General features: G+C 37.0%; 1 protein-coding gene across 1 annotated transcript in view; it reads right to left on the bottom strand.

Annotated features, from left to right (window-relative positions):
- LOC122810135 (T-cell immunomodulatory protein-like) overlaps positions 1–23,691 on the bottom strand; it is a 1,047,680-nt gene that overhangs the window by 443,842 nt on the left and 580,147 nt on the right. Inside the window, exon 6 of the mRNA XM_044081609.1 lies at positions 15,520–15,611. Within this exon, the coding sequence (XP_043937544.1) occupies positions 15,520–15,611 (92 nt within the window). The remainder of the gene's footprint in view (positions 1–15,519; positions 15,612–23,691) is intronic.

Here is a 23,691-nt window from a genome sequence, read left to right as displayed (position 1 = left end):
TTTTTCTTTTTTTTTGTGACCAAGATGTGACTGGTCATGGTGACCCATTTCACTTGTATGCAAGGTAAAAAAATAAATATATAGCTATATACATAAATAAAACCACTAAGTTAATCATCAAGCTTTGGGAAAAGTCCATCAAAACTTTTCAGGTTACTACAATTCCCACACATATGCAAAAAATAATGCAGCCTCACTTAATACAGATTTAATTTAAAACTTTTACAAAAATGCACAGATATCCAGGTGTCCCTGCTAGAATATTTCACGAGTTTACCTCCTCAAAATGTCCCATTTAAATTAATATGCAATTCAGATGATCTACATTACTGAAATAAACAACTTAACCTTTCATATGAAAGTGAACTTTAAAGCAGCAAAGTTCACTTAGTTTAAATGTCAAAGATGCATGAATATGTTTACCTTCAGGTATACATGCATTATGCTTTACTTGGAAAGATTTTGACTGAGCCAGCTAGCTAATGCACATCCATTATAAGGAACTAAATGGACATAATGTTTCTGAAATGTAGTCTGATGCTTGTTGCAACATAGTTTACATAATCAATCCGTACAGGCAAAATATTTGTTAAAAAAAGGCTTAATTAACTATTTTTTTTTTTTTGCAGTGATAAAACTGCCTTGCTCCTGCGTATCTTCTAAACATCTGCTTTAGCAAAAGTACATTTCAATCAGAGTCACCAAGGGGCACAGTCAGAGGAAAAGATACCGGAAGAACTCATGTTTCACTGTTTGGGCTAAATATGCACCTGAATGCAGACATACTGTTGATGTCTCATAGCTGGAAGAGTGCACATCTGTGCTCCTGAATGTTTCAGTGAAGTATTTCAGACAAAGCCCTTGGCTAAACGCACAGCCTACTTTATACCAAATTTAATGTACAATTCAGCATAATTGGGCTTGGAAACCTCATTTCCCACAATCATACCAGGCAATCTTAAAGAAATATTTATGATGGATCACAAATGAAAACAGACAAATTGTATTAAGTGGGCATATGCAGTTAAAAGAAAACAAAACATGCTTAACTAAGCCTAAAGATAATTTGGTGTATCATATGTTATACAGAGTTTTCACTATGCATCCTACCATCCGCCACATCAGAAAGTCCTAACCACATCAACGGTTCTGTAGTTAACAGTGAACTGATGTGTCCTGCCACCACTGCATATGTCATGCACATGACAGCAATCTACCTTCAGTACGATTAAGTTTCAATCAAACACTTGTGTGAAGGAGGGAAAGATTTATACTTCTGTTCAGATGTAAGTGACAAACCGGTGGCAAAGCATTCAGGTAGTGTCAAAGGTTGCTGCTAATAATGCTGTGATTATGGCAGCAATAAGGAAAAAACTGCAATGGGCTGGTAGCAGAAATAATGCTAAAACAGCAACAAACAAGACTTTTATCTGATAAAATATTGGTGATTTTGAAAAGTAAAATAAGGACAACAGAAATGGGAGGATACACACATGAACACAAGAACAGCAGAAAAAACTAACTGAACTTGGAGACTGTCCAATGGGTCATGCTTAGGTTTGAAAGGTATACGTTAACATAACATACTAGGAAAAAAATGCTAGTCTTTGGAAAATTAAAAAAAATGTACTGACAAAGCAACAAAAAGTACTTTAAGGGAAGAGAGAGTCACAAAAGAATTTAAGGCATTATATGGCAACAACTTACAGATTCTAAATTTAATGGGAAAAAGAACACTATGCTTTAGTATGCAGGATACCCCTGCCTCTCAACTGTGCTTAACTGTGTAGAATGTCCCAGATTTTTTTTTAACACAAAACATATTTATTAAATTATATTGCAAGACATAGGAAATCAAATTTCTATAAATGAAAATAAACCACACCAACACAATTTGTTTTTATGTACAGGCCACTTGTGACACTCAACATATTGTTTATCTTGCGACCTGTTCTTGGCTTGTCCTGCATTTTATGTGGGCAAGACCGACAGAAAATTAAAAGAAAGGGTTAAAGTATGCATACAATATTAGGATCAGATCAGACAAGAATGCCCTTTCCAAACACGTCACCGAGAATACGTCTGAACATAGGTTTAAGTTTCAAGTTATCCAAAGGAATTTCGTTAGTATTAGAAGAGGGGATGTCAGAAATATGACAGAAGAGATTGAAAGTAAATGGATCATTAGACTAAGGGCTGACAAGCAGCCTGGGTTAAATGACAGAGTTTCAATCAAACCTGCTCTAAAAGCAAGGAGGCTAAGGAAATAAATACGTAGGGTTGCTTCGTACTTGGACCTTCTTTTTAACAGGGGTTGCTAAAGCCTAGAGTCGATATAAATTTGTTAATGAATATGCAGCGTTAGGTAAAATGTGCCACACATTACATTTTAGTTACTGCTCTATTTAATATACAGGTTTTTACTAAAGTACATATTTATATATTTTTTATCAACATATTCATAGTTATACGCATTTACTTTTAACGCAGACAGATTGTATTTTTATAATATGATTTTTATGTGAATCAAATGTGATTATATTGTAATGCTTTAAATAGGCATGCAGAAGTGATGTCAACGGTGTGTAGACTATTTAAATGTTTGAATACTGAATATTTTTAACTGGCCTGAAGAAGCCTATATGGTGAAAGTGCTTGCCTTTTAATTCTGTCAATAAACAGATGTCACGTTGCTAGTTGGATTTCCTTTGGATTTATTCGTGGTGGATTGTGAATTGCTGTTTCAGAGTTTTTTGTCGAGTTGTATTCGGCTGCATTTATTTTGCAGTTTTGAGCATATTGTTCTGCCGCCCTCCTGTTGTTCCTTAGTTAATTATTTTGTTTGGGAGATTCATTCACAAAGCAGCCATTGTTGGATTCATTTTCCCAGTTACCTCTTTCTTCCCCATCACACCTCCAACATTTGCTGTCTGCCTGTGTAAATATTTCTGATGTCTACTTGGGGTATAAACATACCTAAGTAAACACTTCCAAGGAAAGATCCTAAATCTTCTAGACTTTGTTGCATATCTGGGAGATACATATATCCCCCCATTGTTTGTGAACTGCTTATCCGGTCTCTCTTTCCAATCCTTTTTAACCTCCTCTGACTGTTATAGTTATGCAATATTTTATATGCTCTAAAATTATTCCTTTATTAACGGCAAATTTTGTTCTAGATTCTACTAAAAACTCTACCAATGCTGGTCTTTCGTTTAGGACCCCATTTTCTTTATCAGTCCTTGATAGGGAAGGCATTCTCCAAGGTTCTTGGCATCTTCCCATTCTATTAATTTCCCTCTTTAGTTATTCGCTCCCAAATACTCTCATTCCTTTGCCAGTTTTCTCCAATAAATTCCAACCCCTCTCACCTATCATCTGTATCCCTAATTGCAGTCATCCCTATCAGCAGAATCTCCTTTCTCCATTCCTGTGTTGGCTTAATTATTAGAATACTTTCTGCTACGTTAGGAATATAATATTCAATATGGTTATTGTTATACTCCTTAAAGGTCTGCGTCCAAAATCCCAGTCTCTCCTTGTTTCATGAGCTTACGCCCTGTTTCATCATCATCTCTTTCCACTATGAATTACAGTTTCTGCTTGTGTATAGGAGCCTTAACTGTGTAGCTCTGAAATACCCCTTCAAATTGGGTAATCCCAATCCGCCCTGTTCTACTGGAAGAACAACCATATCCCACTTGACTCTTGCGGTCTTTCCCTCCCAGATAAAATCCTGCAGCTCTTCATTAATTGCTATCCACAACTTCTCCTCTGGTTGATAAAAATATCCCTGACCTGTGTACAAAACTAAAGGGACTAAAAATATTTCAACTGCTTGCATTTTACTATCAATATCCACATAACAGAGCTTCCTTTTTCTCAGTTTTTGTATTACCTTTTCTTTAGGCTCTTTCCACACATCTTTAGCTGCCACATTGGAATCATTTTTAATCCAAATACTTCATGTCCTAGGATTACCACCTATCCATTTTTTTCCAGACTATCCGGAAATGAAATCAATTCTCCAGTAGTCTGGAAAATATTGTACAAACTCCGGTATTCTGTTTCAAAAAAGGAAACAGGCTATCAGAGTTAGTTAAATCAGCTGATTTACTATACTTATTATTTTTGTTTTATTTTTACAGAAAAGCATAGTAAATTGGCTGAATGCAGGCATCAGAAATGGAAAAAGAGGATGTCCCTGTTGGCTGATGTCAAAGTGATTTCACAAATTGGGGGGAACATGGCTGGGAGAGGGTGTGGGAATGGGCAGGGTTACATGTGATGTGAGGGTGTGTGGCCTTAGTCCGGTTTTAGCCACAATGAAAGGTGGCAACCCTATCATGTCCCCATAAGTATGGATATTACTGAACAAATTTGTATGTGGATACATAATTTACTGCTATTGTCTGTTTAAGCTTCATTAATTTTGTATCCTAAAAAAAGATTTGAAACTTTCCCAAGATGTTCCACAGCACTGTAATGTCCCTTTCTGGTTGTCAGGTATAAAATGCTCTCTACAAACAGAGCCAGCTTTTCTTGACTACTATACCAGTTATATCCTTGAATCTCAGAGTACCTTATTTTCTTTGCCAGTGGTTTTTAATATAATGCAAATAACAAAGGGGATGGAAGGAAACCCCAACCTGGTTCCTCTGCTCAAGTAAAGTTTATCAGAGAGGACCCCACCCACTTTAATTTTCATCTCCAATCCCTCATACATCCTCCTAATCAACCTTATAATTTTATCAGGGAATGCAAATACTTTCATTGATCTGCTCAAAGTCCCAGCTTACTCTGTCAGATGCTTTCTCTGGATCAAGACCCACCAATAATAGTGGCATTTTCTTACATTCTGCTTCCATCTGAGTCATCAGTATTCTGTTAATATTGTCAAATGTTTGCCTCCCTTCCACAAAACCATATTGATCCATATCCATCAATTTTGGCATAATTTTTGCCATTCTTTTAGTCATATAGACAAACACTTTATAATCATGGTTTAGTATTGAAATGGCCATGTATGAAGCTGGATCTGATGTATCTTTGCCCTCTTTAGGTATTACAGCTACCACTGCTTTATTCCAGAATGTTGGTGCTTCTCCTCTTAAAATACTGTTAAACAAAACCTTCCAGAGCTTTATCAATGTTGTCTCTCCTAGCTTCCAAACGTCCATAGGAATACCAACTTTTCCTGTAGACTGGTTATATATCACCATTTTTATCTCATCTCCTCCTATCCTGCTAGTACTTGAGCCTTCTCTGCTTCTAACCTTAGCATATTTAACTCTTCCATAAACAATTCTATTTTTACCTTTTCCTTGCTTTCCATATTTATCTGCTTTAGACAGACTTCAATACAATTTCCAAAATACTTCTAATACTTCTATAGGATCCCTTGTTACCCTCTTTGTTATAGGCTCCCTAAGCTTGGTGACAGACCTTTCGACTTTCTGTTGCTTGAGTCGTTGCGCTAAAAGTTTTTGTGCTCTAGAGTCATTATCAAAAACAGTTGCTTAACAGCAATCTTTCTAAACTCATGCATATTATCTAGGCAATCCCTTATTTTTTGTTGAGCATTCTGCAGTTGCTCCTCCTCTTGCTCTGTGAAATTTCCCCTATTTTGGAATACTTCAACTTTAACATTTGTCAGTAAACCTCAGTAATTATTGAATCTGTACTATATCTCCCTTTCTTTTATTTCCACCCTATTTTTAAACTCCTCTTTAATTTTATCCCACTCCCTAACTATATATTTTCAGAAAAAATATCTTCTCTAATAGCTCCTGGATAATTTCTTCTACCCATTCCTTAATTCTTTTTTCAACAGATATGTGAGAAAGCACAAGTGTTCATTTTTATTTCATTACCCTGTGTTTTTTATTTTAGTTATTATTGGCACATGGTCTGATCTAGACATAGAGTTTATATCAAGACCTTCAATTAAAATTCACATGTTCCTGTGAAATGTAAATTCTGTCTAGCCTAGTCCAGTTTTTGTATCTTGGGGAATAATATAAAAGTTCACTCTGAACTCCTAGTTCTGAATTCACATCTTCCATGCTAAATATTTTCATTAATTTCTTTAAAAATGTACCCTCCTTTGTTACATTTTCCCTTCTGGGCCCCTCAGACACATCTTCACTGTTACAAATCAAATTCTAGCCCCCATCTACAAGTAATATTCCTTGCTGAAATCTGATTATTTCTTCCAGAATTTTCTTAAGCTCCATTACAGCAGTTTTTGGTAGAATATAAATACATGGCAGTGTAATCTTCCTCCCCCTGCCAGTAGTCCCTTAGTACTACAACTCTACATTTAGAGTCTTTTTTATCCTCTTCTATTACTATTGAAGCTCCTCTTGCAATTAATACAAGTATTCCTTTATTCCTTTGCCCCAGGTATTCTGCTGAATAACAATCTTGAAAGCCTTTCTCTATCAAATTCACATGTTCAGTTCTTTCCAAGTGTCTCTCCTGTAGCACAGCTATTTGCACTCTACATTTTTTAATACAATTCACTACTCTTTCATTTTGTATTTATCTGTGAGACTATTAATGTTTAAAGACATTACATAAAGCATATTCTTCAGAAATTATTGTTCCTACCTATTACGTACAGCAACATTTTTGTTAAATGTCTAGTTCCAGCTTTTGTTACATGCATGTACTGTTTGGCAGGTTAATCTTTTATACAGCTCTTTCTTCTCATCTCCATTTGAGCCCATGTCACATCTTACAGAACTTTTTGTTTTATTGAAAACCCTCAAAAAATACACTTACACACACACACACACACACACACACACACACACACACACACACACACACACACACACACACAGTAAACCCCTAAAGCCTGTTAACTTAACACACAAAACTATATACATCTTCTAATACTGAAGTTTTACCCACCTAATCGGAACACATATTCCAAACGGACAGCCACACACACGACTCAAGCTACCCTAAAAGAAAAATTATCCTTGTTAAGATGAATGATACAGCCTGTGGTCCTCTTAAATGCTGTCTGTAGCTCTTTACAGCTCTCTCAGCTGGGAAAACACTTGAATGCTTTCATAAAACATTTTCTCCAAGATATTTCTCTATAAGATTGCCTGCTAGAGACTTGAGAACCAGACACAAAACTGTTTACTAGGAAGAAAAGCCTTATAATATTCAATATTCTTTTTCATTTACTTGCTTTCTCTTAAACCTTGTTACTAGATTAAGTTAATGGTCTTAACTCAGTCATTCCCCTATTCAAGAAGGAGAGAAAATGCACTAATTTTTGTTCGGTCATGCCCTTTTAAACAGATCTGTTTATTACATTGCAGTTCATACATTTCTTAAAATTGAACAAGGAGAAAGACCGATGGGAGAAGGGATAAAGAAAGAAAAAAATCAGGAGCACCTATTTAAATTAGTATCGCCATTACACTTAAATTACTGAAAAAAAACTTACTTTATAACATGCAAAGAAAACCATTATTTAAATAGTACTATTAAGAAAAATGTTTTACTTATAGTTAACTTTCTCCCCCGTCATCCCCCAAGTATTTTTCAGAACATTAAATGACAGGAAGTAAGGCAAATGCTTTAGAGTTCCCTACAAGCTTAACAAGGTCCAACTCAGGCCAATATTTCCAGATTCCTTTTCTATTCCTGTTCATCTCTACCTCCCAAACTCTGTCTCAGTTTCATTTCCAATGTAAGCTTGATTATTCAAGTCAACCTTTGTACTTTTTTCCCCTATCTCAAGCACTTATTGTTGAAACACTGGAAAAGGCTTTACTGGCACAGTCTCTCTGTGGTCTTTATTACCAGAAATACAAGCAGCAGAATCTCCTTCTGTTTCACAGCTCACTTTTTGTTACAGAAACCTTTGTAATTCTTCCTTAGCATGTACTTCATCAAAAAATGATTGTGCTCCTCCACAGAAAAAAATATTTTGAAGATAGCTGGGTATAGCAGTTTGACTCTCACACTTGCTTCTTGACATTACCTAAATAATGGAATATATTTACTCCTCTTCTGCACTGGTGTACAATGACTAGTTATTCTCCACACTCTACTGCCTCCCACTTTTAGTAATTTGTCCTTCTGCCACAGTTTTGTCAGAATCATCTCTTTCTGCTGTTAAGATGGCATCTTTAATATTAAACGTCTAGGTTATTTTCTCATAGCCACGTTTGGAGCATACACATGATGTGCCCTTTCTTGCTGTGGAATACCAGTCCAGTTGATATGTGCTTTCAAAAAAATTAATATAGTTTGTTCCTTCCAGCTTCTTGGGTACAGCAGAAAATCTCAGATTTACCCTATGTGCTCTGCCCTCGAATTCTATTATTTTATGAAACATCTCCTCTGTGCAGTCTCATACTCGGCTAGCCTTTTCTTCATTTCGACCTCACAGTTTTGCAGTTTTACCACCTTATCAGAATATCTGTTTGAAGGTTCTTCCATTTTTTCCAGCCTTTTATTATTTGAGTTGATATACTCCTTTGGTGTTTCCTTTATTTTAGATAGGTCTGTATGCAGTTGCTTTATAATTTCCTCCAGGTTACTGGAAGTCATACCTGGAACTTGCACTGCTGTTTTGCTGAACAGCTACAGTACTTTTCCCAGTCAGTGTTTTTTCATCACCTTTTGTAGATGATTTTCCTTCAGGTCCTCTGTATTTCTTTTTTCCTGGCATCCAGGCAAGTGCACTTACTAGCCAGTTACTGAAATTTATCCAGAAATATAGGTCCACTGGCTTTCTTTGCTAAGTTTCAGTTTTCACAATGGGAAAACTAGAATTAAGCTGTTACTTAATGGGCAGCCATTTTGGAAGTCGATCCAGAATGTCCCAGACTGTCAATTTTTGCACTGTCCTTTGTTAAATTTTTGATTTTCTGTTAAATCAGCGAATTACTGTCAGTCTATAATATATTAAAGTTTTATAATTCTTATTGTTCTGAAAATTAATTCTGATCCAAAAGCAGCTGTTCTACTACATTGTAAGTGGATACAAGTGCGATGATGTGAGGTACTGCCAGCTATGACAAGAGGCGCAAGGTAGTGGAAGTGCAACATATGCCACCATAGCCAGCTGGAGTTTTGTAAAGAATTACAAGTCATTTGTATATCAAACGGATTTGTATAAGTGGTTGTGTTGAAAATATATTTGTAAAGCTGTTTGTGTTAAAAATGTAACAGTGGGTCAGGACGGACAGAAAGGAAATACACCTGTATGTCACACTGTATTATAACTGCTGAAATGAATATATTGTAACAGAGGATACCGGAACAGAAGAGCTTAGTCTCAGTCCAGCTAACTTTAACAAATAGTCTGAAATTAAATTACCTGGTTTAGGCTATAAAGTTTACATTTCACAGTTCTGACTGCAGCCACAGATGAAATGTCTGTGAAAACCAGGACAAGGAATCTTACTGTATTGTCCTTAGGGGTGAAGTAACTGCTACCTTGGAAGGATGGAAGTTTTTCAAATGGTTTTATAGCTTCCTGATGCTAGAACAAATCTTAGCAAAGCTCTGTGTGCGTGTATTATGACACTTATGTGCTAGATTCTGGCTCAGTTTCTTGTAAACGGGATAGTATGTGGGAACCAGAAGTCAGTTGACCAGATGTATGTGATATCATTCTGTAATCCAGAACTGAAATCATGTTTTAATACTAGAAGAGACAGAAGTCTGAAGACAGTCTGTTTTTGAAACCTGACAAAGAAGGACTACTCACCTACATCATCTTCCCTTTCTCTAGTAAGTGAATTAGGGGACAGGAATTCTTTAGATCGGTCAGGAAAATATAGTGAGATTAGTTAAATATTGCTTTGCTGTATCTGTGTGAACCTTTCCATCCATTGTTATTTTTAATATTTCCTGTGACTGAAACTATTGTGTTTATTGCAAATAGATATTTAGTATGTTTGCATTACTTTATTATTTATTATTAAAACTTTTCATTGTGGCTGGTCTTTTAGAGAATATTTTAACCTTTGGGAGCACTTTGGCTGCTCCTGAAAGCATTACTGCATTGGTCAAATAATACCATTTGTATTAGTAGGGTGGTAGAGGACATGACTTGGAACACTTGGCTGAGGACTCAACTCTATAGCTGTGTCAGTGAGCAAAGTCTTATTTGGGGTCTGGATAGAGAGAGGGAACCCAGCCCCTGGAATGAATATGCTCCCGGTGTACTCTTAAGGGGAAACTGTACTTGGTACATAGAGCTGCATCTAAAAATACTGTGTGCATCTATTTTTGTTTCAAGTGAACATCCCTCACCAGTGTCAGTGGTGAGGATTAAGACTTCTTGATTACTGGCCCACAGCAGGAATGTCATAAGAGTAATATTTAAAAAATGTCCTCGATTTTGGTTAACTGCCATCCCCAGGTTATTTTTTTGATAAGATGAGAGGTAGTGGGGTATGATAACTGAAAGGCATGCTAACACCATCAATAATAAATAGTTAAGTAATTATAAAACATAAATATTACAGCATGAAAAGCATACTCAGAGAAGTGCTGAGCAAGAGGAAGATGCAAAAATGTTGGCAGCTTTACCCAGAACAGTTAAAGTGATAAGAATTATACACTTAACATCTTGGGGAAGTTTTAGGTCAGAGGTCAGACCCCATAACCTGGCAAAAGTGAATGTGTTTTAGAAGGAAAATACACTAGCAAGTAAAGGAATAAGTAATGCTCATTGGTTTGGGAACATATAATTTTAAACAGCAAAACACATTTAAACTCTAACAAGACTACCACTAATTCAGTTAAATAATTTAACAAAAAGTTTAACAGTCCATCACACAATTACTGCAAGCTACAATGCAACATAAGCAAAACCTATGAAATAATGTAGAGAGAAGATCAAATCATACAATGTTAAAAAAGGACCAAGTTTACACTGGAAATCAAACAGGATACAATGTACTAAGCATTTAAATACAGCAAACACAAGATTTCCATGATATAGAAAAGGAATAAGATTATGCTTTAAAACTGTAGCCAAGTTGTATAACCGGATGTTTAATGAAACGGATGAGGGAACTTTTTGTTAAAACACTCTCCACATACAAAAAACAGGACCAAGAGGATTCATGCTGCATACAATTAACATGCCAAGAAAATGGGGAACCCTTATTCCCATAAGACAATCAGCAAATCCAATAACAAGTAAATAGAAAACGAATAGTTAACCAAAACATTAAGGCTTAAGCAAAGGCAGGTTGAGGCACAAAACATGTTAAGAGGGTCTGTGAACTAGTACTCTTGATAATGCAGTACTACCCTGAGTTCTGTGATAAATGTACAAATACAGTACACAGCCATGCATGGACAAGATGCCAATACTACAGGTGATAAATGCACAAATGCAGCACACAGTTGTGCACAATTGAGATGCCAATACCCCAGGTAATAAATGTAAAACACAGTATACAGCTGTGCACAAACGGGATAGCAACATCCCAGGTGATAAATGTACAAATGTACTACACAGGCTTGCATGAATGTGATGCCAATACCCCAAGTGATAAATGTACAAATGCAGTACACAGCCATACATGATGACGCCAACACCACTGGCAATAAATGTACAAATACAGTGTACAGGTGTACATGAACAGGATGCCAACACCCCAGGTGATAAATGTACAAATGTAGTACACAGCCATGCATGCAGAGGATGCCAACACCCCAGGTGATAAATGTGCAAACACAGTACACAGCTATGCATGAATAAGACTCCAACACCCCGATGTTCACACAGTGCAGGACTAAAAGAGCAGGTATAACTGGAGGAGCATCAGTGCTCCACAGAAAGGGTAGGGGGCACAATGGAACACTCCGAAGGCAGGAAAAAAGCAATACAATTCAGAGTTTACTTCAACACACAGGCAAGTACTAGACTAGATGCCCTTGGGGCCCATTTTAAGCGAAGTCAACTTCCCTTTTTGTGCTTGAATTAACCTAACCCATTTGTTTAGAGACTGGCCTTACCTATTCCATGGTCAATAATTACACATTACCCCTAATGAGAATAATTTCTAACTTGGAGAACTCTGTAGTGTTTTTCCAGTGTTTCAAATGCATCTACAGCCATCCAAGCTAAGAAAAGAATACCATCTTGATCAAGAGCCCTTGAACTTGCTTTATGCAGTGACTCTTACTGTTTTTGAGCATTTTTACATCATTTTTTTAAATTTTGTGGCAAAATAGCCATTTCTCTGTTTGCTGGCTTTTCTAATCTGTGTGCCTCCAAATCTCTTTGCAGAAGGGCGAATTAGCCAGTGACTTGGTGGTTTGGGAGCTATTTGCTGTTTAATTTTTACTCTAGACACACCTTTGCCATGCTTTTACATTAAAACATTCCAGGGTTAGGCATCTTTGGGTAGAAGGTGTTTATGTTTACCTGAGCTCTCTGAGTTGAGAAGCACTGGATGAAGTCAAAGTCTGGGTGTTTATTGACTAAAGGGCAGAGGAGTCAGTTGGCATGCTTTTTTCTCTACTATAAAATCAGGCAAGTTGCAAGGCTCTCTGTGCATTTACAAAGATCTCTACAACTCTTTTCCACTGTCAACTGCATCCAGAGCCATCCAAGCTAAGTTAAGAATATTTTCTTGATTAACTGCACTTGTACTTGTTTATACAGAGATCACTACTGTTTTGACCATTTATAAAGCATTTAATTGTGTGGCAAAAATATATATCTTTTTTTGTCATTTCTAGTCTATGCGCCTCCAAACCTCTTTACAGAAGAGTGAATTAGCTAGGGACTTGGATGTTTGGTGGTAGTTTGTTGTTTAATCTGCACCCGAACAATATAGATTCATCTCTCACACACAATTAGTGGCAGAACTATGGGGCATACCAGGGAAAGGAGGATGAAGATGAAATGATAGAGTGGCTCTCATCTACCCCTTCCTTATTATCCACATTACTTGCATCTCAAATAGTTTGAAAGCCATTTTATGGCAAAGTAAACAATCACTCAAAGAACATATTTAAATTGTGTGAGAATGCCCCTACAAAGTGAAGTATCATTAGAAGTAGGTCTTTAAATTGTGAGAGTTGGCTCCACTGGAAGTAATCGCTCTCCATTACCATCTCTCAGCATTTATATCCAAAACTTTCCAAGGGAAAGGGATTCTGTTAATATTTAAAGAAAGAAGAATAAGAAATCTCCTTGAAAGAACAGTTGTCTTCTTGCTCTTGGTGTTATAACCCAGGATGGAAAAACTCAAGATTTTTAGAAGAAAGTAATTATATGTGTATGAATAGGCAACTTCACAGTCACATGAACCTTTGAAGGAAATAGGTTCATAGGTTCATAGGTTCATACTAGGCTATCTGCCCGAGGGCATTTATAATTGGGTGATGAAGCTCTGATGGATCATATTCATCAAATCTGGGTTTGACATGGCCTTGTATGTTAGGCAATTTGGTGAGGAACTTCCAGCTGCTGCAAGTGTCGGGTCAGATACATTCGGCATTGTACTCAATCATTGGTCTGATGAGTGATGAGTAAAGGGAGACTATGACCTCCACTATCAACCTGGGTCCCCAGGTTGTGACAGGCTTGACATGGCGCCAGCAACTCTGAGGTAGGCTGTATGGACTGCCTTTCCCTCATCAATGGCTTTGGTGACTGTTTCAAAAAAGTCAACCAAGTTTAAAACAAATTCCCTATGTCTTTATTTATGAGGTCCATTATGATCCATTTCCAGGATCTCTCTCAAAACACCATGTCTGCATGGCATTATATCCCAAGACAGATTATACTACTAAGTATTTTGGAAGAAAAAAAATCTTCATTTTCTCTTTTGCACTAACATTCCATGATTCTGCCACAAAGTACATTTCAAAGACAGCAATTCAACTTAACAATGAAAAGAAATTTTACACTTTACAGTGTATGGAATAAAGTTAAATATTCATATTTTTTTCCATTTTTACCTGAATTTGCTCAGAAAGACTTCCCCAGTGGTATTTGCAAGCAATACAGTGCTCTCTAGATTGTGTAACCTAGACAGGTAGGAGGTTCAATACTCGCCAGGGAAAACATGTTTGTGTGTGTAATGCTTGCTATTGTCTCCATTTGCACTGGGAAGGATGCATTTAAAGGGTTGGCATTTAGCATAACAGTCAAGGTTTACCTCACAGACACTAGGTACAGGGTTTAACTCTCACCTTTTCCCTGTACTGGCTCCTACACACTACTGAAAGTTGATCTAGGACTAACTATAAGGCACTCTCCAATCCAGCCCTGATGGATATGCTACACATATGAAAAATATAACAGCACTAGAATTACCAAATCTAAGGATCAAAAAATCTTGTATGTAACATTAACAAAAAATGTTGGAGGGACAGTTTTGTGTCTCAGAGAGGACTCCTTCTCTGGGGCAGACTCCCTATTCATGTGAAAAAGAATTCTTCCCTAAGCCTATTAAAACAAAGTTTGGACCAGTGGATGGGAAATCACAAATTCACCCCGGGCTTTTTGCCTGTGGTCCTCAAGGAAAGGGGCAATTCATAGATGCCCCAATTCACAGGCATATACTAAAACCTTTCTAGCCCACGGGTTTTGATAACTGGGAAAATTCGGACATTAATGGCTAGACTGAAAAAGACTCTAGGGCCATTAGCTTAGTAACCTCCTATTTTCCTACAAAGGAGTATTCTGAAACAGTTTTTCAAGACAAGGTGACACCTCCCAAACTAAAACAAGTAAATTGCATGCCAGATTACAATGCTGGCACTGAGACTATGACAATTTAGCAGCATGATTTTCTATATGAAATGAGAGGAATATCACCCCCCCCCCAAAAAAAAATGAAGGAGGCTGCATGAATAGCAATGCCTGCAAAACTGCAGAGGATGGCAAGAAACTGACAGAATATTGCAATACACACAGATCTGAAAAGGTTCCGCTGCCATCAAGGTAAGTAATACATAGTGGTCACAGAAATCCATATAAACCAATGAACAATACACATCTTAATCAGCAAAGATAGCAGATAATTTTACAACTGATAAAACATCTACTGCCAATAATTAAAGTTAACTCATTGAAAGGCTGAGATAAAATAAAACAGAAATCTGCAGAAAATGGAACAATGAAGATCAGGGATTAAAAGAAGCTCTATCAGTTTCTCAGCAGTACAAGTGGCTCCAACTATACGCCTAAGCCCTGTGATAAATTTCCATGACTGCTAATGTGAAACAAAGTCAGTTATCCACCAAGTACACATGGATAATCTCTGAAAACAGCACCTTGTGTCACTTGTGTGTGTTTGGGAGGCACAATCCCCCCACACTACCGCACCAGAAATTAGTTCAAAACCAGGAAGGTAAAGGTTTGCTGTGAACTCAAGAGTACAGCACTTAAATGCATATTCACTAGAAAGGACAAACATTTTTGTTACGAAATATGAACATGGGCTCTTTAAAATGGTTTGAAAAACATTATTTCTTGCAAATGTAATGATTAGCTAATTACCTTACCTGCAGTAAAATCTCCATTTAGATCAATAAATGCATGTGAATGGGGTTTATATCGTTCACTCTGAGAATCCAGTTTTAAACTTGTCAGGAGTCTACAAAATAAAATGTGTGTCTATTAATTTCTGAAAAGGAAGCTTTGCTTCCTAGTAACAACAGAGTACATAAAAATGTTTGTTTTCATACAGTGCAATATGCGGCAATTCCAGTGGTTTTACACACCATGTATGTAAGGTGCCATAAACTTAATGTCATGCTAACACATCTACTTAATTTCTCAGTTTACACAATACTCCTTTAGCCATGGACTTTATTACAAAGAACAGTGCCAACGGTCAGGAAAGAACATTTCACTTCTAATGCATTTATTTATCTGCTTTGCTAATCAAATGACCTCTGTTCTGATCAAGTGGCTTTCCCACTTTAATAAAACATACCACAAACAGAAAATCCACATAAGAATCATAAAAAGATGAGCAGATATAGCACTGAGCCATGTTGCAGCCAATTAGCAAATTAACACAATACACTGTTTCATACACAGATGGACCCATTCAAGTCCTGCAAATGTATCCAAGCTGCAGTACTACAATAAAGTGATGATCAGTTACTTTTTGGTATTACAAAACCTGTCATGTCTGGAAATCCACAAGGCAAAAGTCTTTTACTGTCTCCTAAGTATAGGCCATGTCAAAACTAGAAAGATATTAAAAACTTTTAACAAGTCATATGAACTCTCTACAATGAGGCACAGTGCAAAAGATGGAATGAAAAAGTTTACGTTAAAAATGACACAGCAAAATGCAGTAGCAGTAACCATGTTTCACTTAACAGCAAGGCTCAGAGAGGTAGCAGATTTTGGTGTCTAAATGACTAGTAGCAAAAGGAAAATTACATCGTCCTTACTTCATATACTAGCTATCACACAATGAAAAAAAAACATAATGAAGAATCTTTCTAAATACTAGCCAGTGGCATATTCTGTTTCACCCTCAATGCTGTCCTTTCTGTAGCATATGAACGCACTAGAACTCTGATGTCCTTTCACATCATTGTGTAATACCTTAGGCCATACCAGTATTTCAGCTACATGGCTTCTGAATGCCCACAACTTTTTACTTTCACACTGGGTGCATTCAGGTCAACAAAGCCAAGTCCCACCACCTGTAGACATGTCATGTTTCACTATTTCTAAGCTGATCAGTTCAGCTAAGTGGATTGTTTGGCCATACTTTAGTCACAACGAGATTAAAAACAAGTCTGGCGTGCATAAGTTAACAGTTGTTTCTATGTGTGTAAAAATGTATGTGTGTATGTGTGTGTGCACATATATATATATATATATGGAAAAACAAAACCGAATAAGACTAGGAAGAAATAAACTTATACTAATGAAAACTTCCGAACTGTTAAAAACAAAAACAGAAATCCAATGAATAGATGCTGAGCCAGAACTGTTATTTGCCGAGCGCTTTCGTTCGCTTTATTGATAACAATCGAACTTCATCAGAGCAAAATGTAATGCATTTGCAGTACTGTGCGAGCTTTAAATAGTCTAACTGGTATAAAAAATACTTCACTGTGATTGGTAGATAAACTACGCCAATGCAGTAGTATTTTGACTAATGAGAGACACTGCTATAAAACAAAGGGTTTACTCTAACATCCTGCCACTAGAGGGCATGCTGTAACTTTCTAGTTGTTCCACTTTAATGCACATTTAATGTTGAGATTCCCGTTGAGACCTGGGTGGGGTATCTGCTTCAAGGAGGAGTTGCCATCTTAATTCCTTCAGCTCCAGTAGTGTGTTGCAATCTCCAAAAAACTGCTGGACCTGTTCTAACACTAGAAATTTAAGACGGGCAAAGCCGTTGCAGCTCGTGGCATGTCTGTTTAATGCATTGTAACTGTCATTATACCTGATGGCTGCAAGGTGTTCCTTCACCCTGTCTGAGAGCTTTCTAATTGTTTTTCCAATGTAGAAGGAAAAACATTGGTCGCAGTAGGCTGCATAGACTAGAAAAGTTGAGTGGCAGTCGTGCTGGGCTTTGAACTGCACCGTGATGTTGTAGTGTTGAAAAGTGTAGGATGTGCCTGAGTGTATAAAAGGGCAGACTACACAAAGTTTGCAAGGGCCCATACCTTTGGGGTTTTGTGGGTTAGCAGGCTCATGGGGGTCTGTACCATTCTTGAGTATGGGGGTCTCTTTCCTTTCAAAGGTTTGTTTGAGTGTTCTGGTCTTCTTGTATGAGAAGACAGGCTCATTACCCACTATCTGGTGGGTGTTGTGGTCCGCTCTTATTATGTTCCAGTTTTTGCCAATGATATCCCTAATGGGTTGCATATCTCGGCTGATGGGGATGGGGAAACTACAGTTTCTGTTCTTGGGTTCAGTCGTTCTGGTGGTCACCTTGGGAGTGAAGCCTTGAGTAAGGATGGGTGGGTGTCTGTCTGATCTGTGGGAGGTCACTTCTTGAAAGACATCTTCCACTAGCTGTTTGGGGTAATGTTGGGCGGATGAACATTTTTGAAAGGAATTGGCTTTCCTTGAGGAAGGCATCATCGTCTGACATGATCCTGGAGAGGCGAATGTACTGCCCTTTGAGCACATTCTTCTTCATAAAGAAGGGATGCTGACTTTTGAAATCGAAGAAGTTGTTCCTGTAAGTGTTCTTCCAGTACACATTGGAGATAAGGCTGCCAGTGCTGGGGTCAATGGTTAACTGAGTATCAAGGAAGGAGATGTGGGTCCCTCATCCTGATGCTACAAAGTCTAGGTATGGGATGCTGTTTGTGAGTGTCGTAAGGAAGGTGTCCAGCTCGGTGTTGATACCAGATAGTGGGTAATGAGCCTGTCTTCTCATAGAAGAAGACCAGAACGCTCAAACAAACCTTTGAAAGGAAAGAGACCCCCCCATACTCAAGAATGGTGCAGAACCCCATGAGCCTGCTAACCCACAAAACCCCAAAGATATGGGCCCCTTGCAAACATTGTGTAGTCTGCCCTTTTATACACTCAGGCACATCCTACACTTTTCAACACTACAACATCACGGTGCAGTTCAAAGCCCAGCATGACTGCCACTCAACTTTTCTAGTCTATGCAGCCTACTGCGACCAATGTTTTTCCTTCTACATTGGAAAAACAATTAGAAAGCTCTCAGACAGGGTGAAGGAGCACCTTGCAGCCATCAGGCATAATGACAGTTACAATGCATTAAGCAGACATGCCACGAGCTGCAACGGCTTTGCCTGTTTTAAATTTCTAGTGTTAGAACAGGTCCAGCAGTTTTTTGGAGATTGCAACACATTACTGAAGCTGAAGGAATTAAGATGGCAACTCCTCCTTGAAGCAGAAACCCCACCAGGGCTCAACGAGAATCTCAACATTAAATGTGCATTAAAGTGGAACAACTAGAAAGTTACAGAACGCCCTCTAGTGGCAGGATGTTAGATTAAACCCTTTGTTTTATAGCAGTGTCTCTCATTAGTCCAAATACTACTGCATTGGCGTAGTTTATCTACCAATCACAGTGAATTATTTTTTTATACCAGTTACACTATTTAAAGCTCGCACAGTACTGCAAATGCATTACATTTTCCTCTGATGAAGTTCGATTGTTATCAATAAAGCGAACGAAAGCGCTCAGCAAATAACAGTTCTGGCTCAGCGTCTATTCATTGGATTTCTGTTTTTAACAGTTCGGAAGTTTTCAGTAGTGTATATATACATATATATATATAACATCTATATATATATATATATATATATATATATATATATATATATATATATATATATATATATATATATATATATATATACACACACACACACACACTAAATATATATATATATATATATATATATATATATATATATATACACACATACACACACACACACACACATAGGTTTACTATCAAAAAGTGCGAAAAGCAATTTACCGTCATTCAGATGGTCATTGGTAAGGGTGTAAAATATGAAAATCCTGACTTGAAATCATGTCGCCTCCAACGTTGAGACGCAGCTTGCATTCGTTGTTGTGTGTCACTATTTACAATGAAAATTACCCTTTTCCTCACTGCAGTGCAATCTCGGAGTTGGAATATATAATTAGCAGGGGGTGGGGAGGGGCTTGCCTCCCTCCAAAGCGTGTATATTACATCTCCGGATGTCAAGATGAGTTGAGTAATATCGACATTACCGTGTTCAGCTGTGTGATGACTTGCTGGTTGTCATTTTCACTCATTCGGTTCAGGTAAGTAATAACTCAACGAGATTTGCAGAATTTCGATGGTAAACTATATATATATATATATATATATATATATATATATATATATTATATACACACACACACACACATATACACACACATTTATACACACAATCACTCTCTCACAAACATGTACGAAAGAATATAGTGCTGGTAACATAACAAATCCTTCCAAACTTATTAGATCTTCGTGTCATATTGAGGTCAGGCATCCCACATCATCAAATCAATCAGCTGTAATGCCTGGCAGCCTGTTAATCTCTCCGATTTACCATGCATGGAGATGCCACTTCATGTTACTTGTTTATGACACAGTTTTAAAAAGCATTTAAAAAAATCACTTTTTCACATAGTATTTTTAGACCTGGCATTGATAATTTAGATCAACTTTTACAAATCTTAAGCTGAAGATAATGGAAAATAACGTTTACAACTCTTAAGCTGAAAAGAACTGAAAATGGGCAGTCAGTTAATATCTAATGGTTATTTTTACTATACACCTATAAATGGCCTTAACTTTTAATATAAGGCACGTGGAAACCCTAACACAGTTTATGCACTGCATAAGTATAAGCTAATAATAATGAAAGCAAAGAAATGACAGCAAATCAAATGTTTAAATGTCAGTGTGCACTTCGCCAAAAACCACGTTTTTCCTGACATTTAAAACAATAAAAAATATCACTTTTTGAGAACTTGGGATTAATTTTAGTTCTGATGTTCCAAAATACAAAAAAAATTATACAGATAGTAAGATTATTAGCCGGCCACAAATACCAAGAATATGTCTGCTATGAATTAAATGGAAACAAAAAGGGCAGTCTAGTATCTGTGAAGAATTACAGGTGAGTACCCATCAATATATGAATACATCTCTGAAATTTGAAATATTATAGTAAAATTCTCTGAAAAATATATGACACAGTTACAGGATACAATTATTTGGTGACATTAGGTAGAAAGACAGTCACACAGCCTCACTTTCATGTCATAAGTTGTTGTTGCGTCTTTCGGCTTTTCCCGGTTAGGGGTCGCCACAGCGGAACTCCAGTCTGCTAATGATTGGTAGTTAATGTTTACATGCCGAGCTACCAGCCCTGACGCACAACCTTTAACGAAGGCACACCCATTCACGCATGTCTCCACGCAGAAGACGCTCTAGCTGAGAATCGAACCGGACAGTGTCTTACTGTGAGGCGACAATGCTACCGCAGCACCACCACCGCGGGGCTTTCATGTCATATGTCATTTCATAATCTAATATTATGGAGCTGCAAGTTTCCAGAGACAGAAAAGGTCATTTCACTGAGAACAGTATAAGATTTTTTTTTTTTCTTTAGCTGTTGACTTTTCTTCTGTGTAATGCTTTACGAATTAAAAATGCACATGTATGACCTCAATGATAAAAGGTAAAACACAGGTGCAATTAGTGTCTACATTCCAGGTTAACAAATTTAGAATTAACGTCGGTGTGGCCTCTTCATCTAGCACATCCATCACATCCATCAAAAGCAGCCGTGTGGTACCAGAAAAAATACTGGCAAAAACATATAATTCGTTAGAAACATATTAATGGCTTGTTTATCTTATTGATGTGGACATATGTAAATATTTTTTTTTCTGCACTTGAATTGTATACCTTTAAGTTTCTAAAATCGCAACCAGATTTTCACGGTTGCGAATCTCGCTTCCTTCAGTACAAATGACTACATGAAACAGTGCAAAGTGTTGCTAAAAGTCATTATTGCTGTCCTAAAACCTCTCCACTACCTTTACAGACAGAAAATCATTAAAAATCCTCTTCCTGTTAGACTTGCATAAATGACGCACACTTGAATTGTCAAGAAAGCAAACTGTTGAATGGAATATTTCTACCGTGAGGAGGGAAGGGAAACCCAGATACAGGCACAATCTTTTTGCAAAAGTAAGACTTATTTCAAAATGTGTAAACATAGTGAACACTAAGCATTGCAATGCGAAAGCTGCCATACAGTAATTGTTGTCAAAATTGAGGGTGGATGATGTCGATAGCCGACTATGGGTTCCTGATTCCAGGTACTAAGAACACTACGGAAAACATGTTGCTGCGTGTGGAAGCACTTCTTCTGGTAGTTTGCACCTCAGCATATGTTTAACATTTGTTAAAAATACAAAAGTAGAGTGAAAGCATCGTGTGTCTGTCTTATGTGGGGAAGACTAGTGAGCAATTACAGTGAGTAGGTCAGCAGCCCTGACAGTTGAAGCGTGTATGCACTTTACTGCAGCTACATGACATGCTGGTGTTAAAGTGCATACCTAAACAGAGACATAACTTTTGTACTTTTTTTAATGAAAACCCTGCCTAAGACAACCCTCAGTGTGACAGAAATCATGTTGTCTAACACTGCCACACCATTAACACTTGCATTTAAACATCGGGAAGCAACAGTTATAATCATGAAAATCTGGTTGCGATAATACGTAAAAAAAAAAAAAAAAAAAAAAGCAGCAGCTGTGTGGCTAATATAGTTTTATACAATATATTTTAAGACAGTCACAAGGCCAAGTGATTTTACTATTAATAAAAAAAATCTCCCTTATTAAATGTGATACACTTAACAGTGCTGACATTGTAGTGGCCATGGACTCGTGGTTCATCTTGTCAAAAGCAGGGTGATAATATTTGCTAACCAAGATAGTGCATGGACATAGATGGACCTTAAATGCTTTTTGAAAATTCTGTACAGGACTCTAGTCATGACGGGCACCTTCTCAAATACCCTTGATGTGCAATCTCTAAACATTCTCATGGTAAAAAAAAAAAAAATGGCTTGGTTGTCCAAAGCACAGAATACACTATAAAATATTAATCATTTCACATGCAACAATGAAGGCCAAGTGAGCTTTGTTCTCTATCTAGCATAAAACTCTAGTCGAAATTTCCATCTTACAGGCTCATCTGTACTCCCTTATGTGGCAAACTACCAACACATCATGGCTTTCACTCTAAATAGTCATCCAAGTAGCCCCCTCCAGGGTCTACTTGTCATATGTAAATTTCCCGGACAATGAGATTAGTATTAGGTACCGTGGGTTTTGAAAGTCACAGCACGTAACACATCCCTTAGTGCAATACATTCCCTTTGTACCACAGTGAACACATTTTGACTGAAAAAAATCATTAAGAACCAGAAAAAGAGCAAAATATTTAACTGCACACAATTTTGTAATCCATCCTTCATTTTACACTAAGAATGCTTCCACTGTGTTGGCTAACAAGCATGTATACATAAGTGCATAACTGATGATTTTTAATATCTACGGCTAAGCAAGTCTTGAAATGTCGAACACAGAAAGGTCAAGAATTCTTTGACAATGACAAGATATCACAAAACATCAGTTTACATTTAGGCTTCAGCTGGCTATTAAGGCTTTAAAAGTGAAAGACATGATTCAGGCTGTCATTTATTTTAGTGCAGGAAACATCCGAAAACATCTCCTATCCTTAAATAAATCAGTTGTCTCATCCCAGCTACATACTGTAAAATGAAGTGCATGGTTTGCCTTTCTGATACTTTAGAAAGCACGAAAAACTTCATATCAAAATACTGCCCACAGGCAGAACTGCTGCAGATCAGAAAATCACACATACTTATTATAGAAATCTTTTTGTCTAATTCATAAGGCAACATTGCTTTCATTGTGTGAATACCAATATATATATATATATATATATATATATATATATATATATATATATATATATATATCTATATATATATATATATATATATATTCTTATTTAATATGAAATTATACTTTACAGAGACCATAACCACAATGCTTTAAAAACAAAATACTAACAGGAAAAAAAAAAAGCATGGCATGTAGGCCACACACTATTACTCTAAACATC

The sequence above is a fragment of the Protopterus annectens genome, chromosome 8.part1 (genome assembly GCF_019279795.1).
Source record: "Protopterus annectens isolate FY-2018-M chromosome 8.part1, PAN1.0, whole genome shotgun sequence".
Classification (NCBI taxonomy): domain Eukaryota; kingdom Metazoa; phylum Chordata; order Ceratodontiformes; family Protopteridae; genus Protopterus; species Protopterus annectens.
This window is presented reverse-complemented; position numbering and strand designations above follow the sequence as displayed.